Source organism: Nicotiana tabacum, chromosome 12 (assembly GCF_000715075.1).
Source record: "Nicotiana tabacum cultivar K326 chromosome 12, ASM71507v2, whole genome shotgun sequence".
Lineage (NCBI taxonomy): Eukaryota > Viridiplantae > Streptophyta > Magnoliopsida > Solanales > Solanaceae > Nicotiana > Nicotiana tabacum.
The window spans coordinates 42388679-42399502 of NC_134091.1; the positions used below are offsets into that span (position 1 = coordinate 42388679).

The window sequence follows — 10824 nt, forward strand, 5'->3', positions numbered from 1 at the left end:
AAAAAATTATCGAAACCAAAAACAAAAGTGAGAAGTGGTAGTCAAGCATATAAGTTAATGATGTTCAAAAGTGAAATAAATGAGAAAATAAAAAATTGCAATTAATAATTTACTCGTATCAGTAATATTATTAATAACAATCAAAACTCAATTTATTTACAAAATTTAGAATAAAAGAGAGTGAAAATGTTATAAATTATACAATACAGGTAATAAAAAAATAATGGGCGTAAAATAGAGGATAATTTTATAATAAATTTGCAAACATTATCTATTTACACTTAACATGAACTTTAATTATAATTTAAAAAAACTCTAGTAATAACAATCAAAACACAAAAATTTATATACACATAGAGTATAATAAAAATAGTGGAACTTAAAATCTCACACCACACATACCGACATACATTATATGCATTTTAATATACATAATATTAAAATAATAATAATAATAAAGTAGCAATATATTTGGTAACAAATTCATAATATAATTATTTTATTTATAATGTTAGTGAACTTAGATTAAATTATATAGTAATATATAATATTTTTAACTTATGAATAAATACCTGCATTAAAAAATATCTAAATAATATAAAAAAAATGTATTACATACATGGAGAATTGAAAATGTCAAGGGTAAAATAGATATTGCATAGGATGAAAATGATAATTGTACAAAGTTGGAGGATGAGTTTGATCCTTAAAGTAAACTTGGGGGATGTAAATAATTTTTCATAACAGGAAAAACAATAATTCCTTCCATAATAGGAATGCCGCATTATGAGATTGTAAATTTTAATTTTAAAGACATACTCTAAATGTATGTACTCAAATTTGATCAGAACACTTACAATGGAAAATCAAATTGGGCGACGCGCGTCTTACATGTAATCATGTTTGAAGTCCAATGTAATTCTAAATCTCGCATGACTTGTCCTTTTTAATTGGTTTAGAATTAGAATTTTAATTTCCTTTTAAGATATACATAACTTGTCCTGATTATATAATAACACGGATATTACCACATTACATACGACATGAAAAGGAAGGCATAGTCCTACTAAAATTAGAAGTGTGTAAGAAGGGTAATGTCATACAATGAAGAATAATCCTAATCCGACTAGTTTTCGATCTCGGTTTTTGATACATCTATATATACCCTTCTCTACCCACGCCTAAGGACACCATCTCAAACACGTAATCTTTCTTTCTTTGTTCTGCATAGTATTTTCTTTGATCAATATCTTCATGGCTGGTGGAAACTTTATCCCCGGCGGTGGCGGAGACAATCCAGATGAGTATCCAGGGAAGCTAACATTGTACGTAGCCATGACTTGTATCATGGCAGCCATGGGAGGGTTGATCTTTGGCTACGACATTGGAATTTCAGGTGGAGTTACTTCCATGGATCCTTTTCTCAAACGCTTCTTCATGTCTGTTTACCAAAAAGAGGCTTTGAACACCTCGACCAACCAATACTGTAAGTTCGACAGCCAGTTGTTGACCCTTTTCACGTCTTCTCTCTACGTGGCTGCCCTGTTTGCGTCCATTGTTGCTTCTCATGTTAGTAAAAAACGTGGCAGAAAAGTTACTATGGCCCTTGGAGGTCTCTTTTTCTTGATAGGCGCCGTCCTCAACGCTGCTGCTATCCATATTAGTATGCTCATCTTGGGTCGTATTCTTTTGGGGATTGGTGTCGGATTTGCTAATCAATCTGTCCCTATTTATTTGTCAGAAGTTGCTCCCTACAAATACAGAGGGACTTTCAACGTGTTATTCCAAATGGCCATCACCATTGGGATTCTGATAGCGAATTTGGTCAACTTTGGAACTAGCAAAATGTCTGGCGGTTGGGGTTGGAGGGTTAGCTTAGGAGGTGCAGCCGTGCCAGCACTAGTCATCCTGGTTTCCTCAATGTTTCTCTCTGATAGTCCGAGTTCGTTGATAGACAGGGGAATGAAAGAGGAGGCAGAACAATTGTTGAAAAAGATAAGAGGAGTTGATAATGTGAATGCTGAATTTAATGACCTTGTTATGGCGAGTGAAGCATCCAAGAAAGTAGAAAGGCCATGGAATAATCTTTTATTCGTCCGAAAGTATAGACCGCAGTTGGTTTTGTCAATTCTGATACCATCACTCCAGCAGCTTACGGGAATCAACGTGGTCATGTTCTATGCTCCAGTACTTTTCCAAACATTAGGGTTTAAGAGTAACGCTTCGCTTATGTCAGCTGCTATCACTGGCGGTGTCAACGTGGGTGCAACTTTTATTTCAGTCTTTTGTACGGATAAGTTTGGGAGGAGAATACTCTTTTTCTGGGGTGGCATCTTCATGTGTATATTCCAAACAGCAGTGGCAGCTCTTATTGGGGCAAAATTCGGAACAACAGGGAATGCAGCAGATTTGCCACTTTGGTTTGCAGCTTTAGTGGTTGTCTGCATCTGTGTATTCGTTGCTAACTTTGCATATTCATGGGGTCCTTTAGGATGGTTGGTTCCGAGTGAGATTTCTCCATTGGAAGTTCGATCTGCAGCACAATGTGTTACTGTCTCCATGAACATGTTTTTCACTTTCGGAGTTGCACAAATTTTCTTGAAGATGCTATGTGGGATGAAGTTTGGTCTATTTATCTTCTTTGCGGTCTTTGTGTTAATAATGACTGTGTTTGTCTACTTGTACGTGCCCGAAACAAAGAATATACCAATTGAAGAGATGTCTCAAGTTTGGAGAGAGCATTGGTACTGGAACAAGTTCGTGGATGATGCAGAACCAAAGCCACAAGGGAATGGCTTAAAGCCCGCAAAGGAGATAGTCTAAAGTAGGATTGGCACAATGATGAAAATAGTTCATCTGTATAGTTTTAAGTTTTACTGTTTTCTATCTTTACTTTCTTTTAATGTTTTGGAATATTTGGGTGTTCTTAGACTTTGTTGTTTTTCCATAGTAGTATTGTTTTTCTTTCTCAGTTCAATATATTCTTGTTTTCAGTATCTTATCAATCTTTTTTCAACTTTTTTTTATGATATATGTGCAAGAGTGTTTATAGATAGTAGAAGAAGATTCAAAAGTGCACCTTAGGATAAAAGAAAAAGAATTGCGATCTTACATTTAACAAGCTTCTTTTATGCATCATATTTGTCATCTAAAACGACCAATAAAGTATCCATGATTTTAGATAAGGCACATCAATCTCCAAATCAAGTTTGTCTTACACATAATCATGTTTTTATTGTATAATGTAATTCTAAATCTCGCAAAATCCTATTATTTTGGAAGTTATCAACCAATTGAAGTTTGGTTTTCTTAGATATCTATATGTACCCTTCTCTACACCCCCACGCCTAAGGACACCAGCTCAACAGTTCATTTTCTCTTCAGTCCTCTTCTCTGTTTCTTGTTATGGATATTTCCTTTTGATAGTCTGCTGATCAATTCATGTTAGTAAAATGACTTCGTGTTAATAATGACTTTGTTTGCACGTCGCGAACATACCAATTGAAGAGATGCTCAAGTTTGGAGAGATAAAGCATCGTCTGAGCTTAGATTACTGGTTTTTTAAAGCATCGTTGTTTTCTTTTTTCCTTTTTAGTGTTTCGAAACTTTTGGTCTGGTGTGCTCTTTTTTTTTTCTTCTCTTTGGCTTTGTTACCACTTATTCTTTTATATTGCACTGGTTTTCTTCTATGTATTCTTGTTTTCACTATCGTATCTGTCTTCTTCATTTTTTAAATGATAAGTAGATGGTAGAAGAAGACTTGAATATCTAAGATAACCACTAATAAAGTATATCACTAATAGTTTTAAGTTTTACTGTTTTCTCTTGGACTTGTTATTTTTCTGTAGTACTGTTTAAGTTTAGAGTATAGGAGCACACAGAAGAAAACAATCATCTCTTTAGTTTAAGTTTTACGGCTTTCGTGTTTTCTTTTTCTGATGTTTTGTTACAGTTGGGGTGCTCCTAGACTTGTTATTTTTCCATAGTAGTACTCTTTTTCTTTCTATTCAATATATAGTCTTTGTTTTCTGTAACAATTTTTTCTTTTGATAGCAAGAGTACGTAGTAATTTATAGATAGTAGAAGGTAGACTCAAAAGTGCACCTTAGCAAAAGGCAGTCTTGGCCCCAAAACTAGGGTGCTTGTCGGGCGGATCAGACGGATAATTACGCTTAACGGTTCGGCTTAACGGTTATCGAATTATAAATATAATAATCCGCTAGCCATCAAATAAGACAACGAGCGGATTGATATCGGATTAACAATTATCGGGCGGTTATCTGGCGGCTTATCGGCTAAACCAAATAGTATTTTTTTTGAATAATCATTCAATCAATACCAAACAGTTTCAAATCAATACCAAATTTTTAATACCATTTAAGATCTAACCAAACAGTATTTTGAATTGAAGAATCTTCAGGACTATTCATACACGTATTAACCAAGTTCAGTAATCAATCAAACATTCATTCTTCACAAAACAAAAAAGGACATGCGTTCTTCCAGAAAAGCAGATTTTAAAAAAGGACATAAAACTAGACAATCCAATCAACTACTTTTAGTTCATTGCACTACAATATGATCACTAATCAATTCCACAAAACTTATCAATTATCCTCCTGTTCATCTAACAAAAGGTATTAGAACATATAATGGCCACCAGCTGTCCACACTTGCTAAGTTGCATGACAAAGAATTGTCCGAGAAAGGATCATCATTACTTCAACCCCCTCCGTGATAACCTTTCCTTTGAATTCCTCTTCCGTTTGTTCTGCGAGGGAAGAAGTCCAACTAATACAAGTCTTGACAGCTTTTCCATCTAATATGTAATGCATTCTTAAGTACCTATGGCACATAGAAATCGACACCAAGCGTGTTTGGTCAAACAAAGTGTAAATACATAGGGGTTTCAATAGTACTTTATTTATATATATAGGAGTAAAAGTATAAATATAAAAATTCTTAACGGGTTAACGGTTTACCCGATAAGAAAATTGAGTAATCAGCCCCCAAACCGTTAAAGCCGTTAATTACAAAATCTCAATTGTTCATCATTTACCCGCAAAGGAGATAGTCTAAAGAAGGATTGGCACAATGATGAAAATAGTTCTGAGAGAAAATGCTAATAGGTCTGTCTCAAAGGTGTAAAAAAGGGGATACATAACGAAGAAAACCAAACGAATTGTCTATTAGGCTCATAACCTTTTATGTATAAATAGATTGTTGGTAAATACAAACATGCTTGTTAAATGTTTAATTTGCAGTTCGAGAAAAAGTTTTGTCAGTTTTGTCTAGAGCTCTTCTCGAGTTGTCATGAGAATTATGTCATCCAACTATTATAACTAACTCAATTAGATGTTGTTCACTTTATTAAAAGGAATGCATGTACTTTCACTAAATATTCTCAAATGCCTAATCCATACAATGATCTTTGTGGAGTTAATTTTATTCAGAACATTTTTTGGCAGTTTATCCACTTGGGTGTAGTTATTGTCTTCTTTAAATCGAACCCCTATTTATTGTACATCAACTCATCTTGATAAATAGAGTAGTAGGTTTTAATTTCTTTAATTTGAATCTTGAGAGTAAATATTTTTACGTTTTACTCCTCTTAATAAGTTGATCCAGTGCCAAGCAAAATTAATTAGGCCAATGAACTTCAACTACTGAATAGCCAAAAAGAAATATCTTTTATTTCCCAGATCTGCATATGGCATCATGTTTATCACGAGAGCGGGCACGTGCATTTGGGCTCAATTTTTAAAGGGAAATTTCATCGTAAGAACAATTGGGAAAGAGAGACAAAATCCGGTGTCACCAGTAAATGAGCATTTATACATTACAAGTCTGGAAAGCACAGTCTATAATAGTCTGAGACCAAATACAATAAACAAAGAGATAGGGAAGGAGAGACAAGGTTTGCGAAACACGACAACTACCTCTGAATCTCCGAAAAATTAACTGTGCGAAAGAATCAACACCCACTGAATTCTGGATGACCTGGATCTGCACATGAAATGCAAGGTGTTGTATGAGTACAACTAACTCAGTAAGTAACAATAATAAATAAGAACTGAAAGTAGTGACGAGCCTCACAGCTAAGTCCAAATACAGTAATTTTCAACACAAAAAGGGTAGGCATGCTCTCAAGTTCAACATTTGAAATTCTACAATAATTTCATATCAACTTCAACTGAAACAGAAGATAATATCTTTCAGAAATTTTCAAAACAGTGATATATGACAGTGATAATGTCTTTCATTCAAATATATAGTCTTGTTTTCAGTAACAATCTTTTCTTTTGATATGCAAGCTTGGCCCCAAAACTGTACTCAGCCATCTTAAAGCTAGGAATTTGAGGGGAAATGCTAATAGGTCTGTCTCAAAGGTGCAAAAAAGGGATACATAATGAAGAAAACAAAACGAATTGTCCATTAGGCTTAGAACCTTTTATGTATAAACAGATTGTTGGTAAATACGAACATGCTTGTTAAATGTTTAATTTGCAGTCCGAGAAAAAGTCAATGCGGGGCCGCCTCTCGGAATCCGATAGATTGTTGGTTTTCTTAGATATCTATATGTACCCTTCTCTACACCCCCACGCCTAAGGACACCAGCTCAACAGTTTATTTTCTCTTCAGTCCTCTTCTCTGTTTCTTGTTATGGATACTTCCTTTTGATAGTCTGCTGATCAATTCATGTTAGTAAAATGACTTTGTGTTAATAATGACTTTGTTTAAATGATACGTAGAGTGGTAGAAGAAGACTTGAATATCTAAGATAACCACTAATAAAGTATATCACTAATAGTTTTAAGTTTTACTGTTTTCTCTTAGACTTGTTATTTTTCTATAGTACTGTTTAAATTTAGAGTATAGGAGCACACACAAGAAAACAATCATCTCTTTAGTTTAAGTTTTACGGCTTTCGTGTTTTCTTTTTCTGATGTTTTGGTACAGTTGGGTGCTCTTAGACTTGTTATTTTTCCATAGTAGTACACCTCCTTTTTCCCGAATGGACATGCAGTTTTTCCAATTAAAGTGACATTAATCGAAATGAGATTATTTATTTAGTTTAGAGTCGCCACTTGGAATAATTTATGGTGTCCCAAGTCACCGGTTTATTCTAAATCCCAGATCTAAAAAATTGACTCTTATTTATGGTCTGCGAACACAAAAGACCGAGTAAGGAATTCTTTTAACTCGGGAGAAGGTGTGAGGTACTCCCGAGTTCCGTGGTTTTAGCACGGTCGAGCAACTGTAAACATTGGCCTAATTGTCTAATTTAATACATATTAGAAATCTATTGTGCATTTTTGAACTTCTAACCGCTTTCAATTAATTTAATCGCCTTTTAATGCTTATGAAATTATTGCTGGAACAAGTTACGATGTCGTACACTTGTCGTTTTGGTACATATTGCAAACCGCGCCACGTGAAACGCACCCGCGATTTACAACATGTTCATTTTTATTATTATTTGAAGTTGTGGTCGAGTTGCATGAAATGCACACTCGAATTGGGGTTTACGTCTCGTGAACATGCCACGGAAACCGTACTCATGGCCATGATAATTTATTAATCGCGCCTAAAGCGAACTATGATATTCAAAATTATTAATTGTCCTAAGATTTGAGGTTACATAAGGAAGTCTAGAATTATGAAATTACACCTACGGGAGTCAGCTAACTCTTTTAATTTAACAAAGTGCTATTGAGAAACATACAATCAACAGGGACTCAAGAGCATTTCTCATATCAAGCTAACACAAAAAATCTCCAAATATTCCAAGAAAATCACAAACAATGACATCAATATTTCGTACCTGAACTGACTACAAAGATCAACCGAACTAATTTAAGCACAACAAGACATGCTTCAAAATGTTGGAACGACTAAAGTGATTCAACAAGCACCCAAAGAACATACAGTGAGTGAGACACGGATCCAACCTTAGTTAATCCCTACACTCAAGATTCAAACACTCCCCAAAATCTGTTAGACCTATGGCCCTGACCATACTGAGATTAACACCACAATTAAGTTAAGGGAAAGAGTCAGAAAATGAACCTAAAATTGAGCTTTCGATTAAACTTCGACCGTGAATATACAATGAGAAGCCCGACAACAAAATTGAAATCGAACTGAAAAGGCAACAGGGGATGGAAATTGACACCTTGAGCATCGATGAACTCAACGACTTCTCAATCGAACTCCATTTTTCAACCAAAATCCAGATTGAAAAGAAGAGACAGAATATATATATTTTTGAATTTTTAGACAGTACTCAAAATAAAATAGAAGGAAAGAACACTGAACATATTTCTCTTTTTTTTGTATTTTTCTTGTTCTTGAACTAAACCAAAAAATCAAAATGAAGATCAACAATTGAGAAGAAGAAGAACGTTTTTTAGAACCCTAGCTTTCCTTTCCAATTTTTCTCTCCAAAAATTTTTGTTCTCCCAAAAGAAATCTATCCGAAATTCCCCAAAAATCTCCCTCTGAAACAAAAACGACCTCCAATATATAGAAGCCCTGCTTTCCTTCCAAATTCGAAAATCCTCAACTCTTTGTGTGGATGAAATTTGGGATAAATGGAGGGCATGGATTGATTGTCAATCAATCTATGGCTCCCATTAATCTAAAAATCGCCTCAAAGAGAATCTAGACGCGCAAAATTCGAAAGGAATAATTTCGTTGTCAGAGTTAGTTACGCTTTGTGGCAAGAGGAGAGAGGAGGGAGCACGTGAGGCGAGTGGGTTGATTTTTCCGGAGGGTTTGGGGGTCGTTTGGCAGAAGGTGGAGGAGGGGAGGGGGCGCCGTTTGGTTAGGATAGAGATAAGGTTAGGGTTTTCTAATATTAGGTTTATACATTTAGGTGAGGGTGAATAATAACCATTGGATGAGATGGGGGTGAAAGGTTAAGATTGAATGGGGAGATAGGGGCGGGGCGGTCCGATTTGGGGTAATGTTTTTGGACCATTGAAATTGTGTTTTGGCCCAGACCCTAAAAATAAACTTAATTCCTTTTGTTTCTTTTTTTATTTCTTTTTCCTTGTTTTAAATATCGTACTCACATTAATCAAAAACCTAAGTTAAGTTCTAAAAACATATAATTTGTAGAATTGAATTAATTATCTATTTCTAACATTAAAATAATTAATTAACCTAAAACTAATGAAAGAAAAATACTAATTTTAAAACTAAAAGCTAAATATGCAAAAATGACTATTTTGTGATTTTTGTTTAATAATACAATTAACTCATGTAATTATATCCTAATATGTAATTAAATCTAAGATGCTATGCAATGAATATTTTATATATTTTGGTATTTTCATAATATTAAATATGCAACTAAATGCGAACAAAATGAACCAGAAAATTCTAAAATTCTATAAAACAAAAATAATTTAGAAAGATCTATTTTTGAACTTTGTAGGAGTAATTTTAGTCGGGCAAAAATTACGTGCTCACAGCTGTCCTTCTTTGCTCGAAAATACGAAGAGTTTTTGGGCAAAGATAAAGTGAGCAAATACAAGCAAATTTGCCCGTTTGGATACTCCATGGAAAGTGTTTTGAAAGAGTTTGACCGAACCTTGCTTCGTAGGTTGCCTACATATCCTTGGCTATAAAGGAATCAAGTCAGTGTAGTTCTGAAGAATGATGGAAGGACGAGTTGGAGAGTCGAGTGAGGTACCGTTCGAGGCTCCGGTCTGTGGTCTTGTTATTACATCAAAATCAAAATGGAAAGAAAACTGAGCAAGTCTATCAGCTATGAGTTATAATATTCCTATCCATAGGTCTTCAGAAACTTGATCTTTAATCTTCTACAATTCTGTTGTGCATCTTGAACTATCGACTCGCATTCTTGAGTGGACTCCTACTACCTCTGACTTGAACTTGAAATAAATTCCCTCATTCTCCACGTGGGCGCCTGATGCTGACTTACAACTTGAAATAAATTCCCTCATTCTCTAGGTGGGAGCCTGTTGACTTAACACTTGAAATGAATTCCCTCATTTTCTAGGTGAGTGCCAGATATTGACCTAAAACTTGAAATGAATTTCCTCGTTTTTCAGGTGGGCGCCTGCTGTCTTAAAACTGAAATAAATTTCCTCATTCTCCAGGTGGACGCCTGCGCTGACTTAAAACTGAAATAAATTCCCTCATTCTTCAGGTGGGCGCCTACGCTGACTTAAAACTGAAATGAATTCTCTCGTTCTTCAGGTGGGTGCCTGATGCTGACTTAAAACTTAAAATGAATTCCCTCATTTTTCAGGTGGGTGCCTTATGTTGACTTAAAACTTGAAATGAATTTTTGCATTTTCCAGGTGGGCGCCTACTGACTTGAAACTTGAAATAAATTCCCTCATTCTCCAGGTGAGTGCATGTGCTGACTTATAACTGAAATGAATTCCCTCATTCTCCAGGTGGGTGCCTGCGCTGACTTAAAACTGAAATGAATTCCCTCGTTCTCCAGGTGGGCACCTTCGCTGACTTAAAACTTGAATTGAATTCCCTCGTTTTCTAGGTGGGTGCCTGATGTTGACTTAACACTTGAAATGAATTTCCTCATTCTCCAGGTGGGCGCCTGATGCTGACTTAAAACCTGAAATGAATTCCCTCGTTTTCCAAATGGGCGCCTGCTGACTTAAAACTTGAAATAAACTCCCTCATTCTCCAGGTGGGAGCCTGTGCTGACTTAAAACTGAAATGAATTCCCTCATTCTCCGGGTGGGCGCCTGTGCTGACTTAAAACTGAAATGAATTCCCTCGTTCTCCAGGTCCTGCGCTGACTTAAAACTTGAATTGAATTCCCTC

At 35.3% G+C, this 10824-nt stretch overlaps 1 protein-coding gene across 1 annotated transcript; it reads left to right on the forward strand.

The window, feature by feature from the left end:
- The first annotated feature begins 1131 nt into the window (after positions 1-1131).
- LOC142167421 (sugar transport protein 12-like) lies at positions 1132-2957 on the forward strand. Its single transcript, XM_075227580.1, has one exon. The coding sequence runs from the start codon at positions 1255-1257 to the stop codon at positions 2821-2823; it is 1569 nt and encodes a 522-aa protein (XP_075083681.1). The 5' UTR covers positions 1132-1254; the 3' UTR covers positions 2824-2957.
- The last annotated feature ends 7867 nt before the right edge of the window (positions 2958-10824 follow it).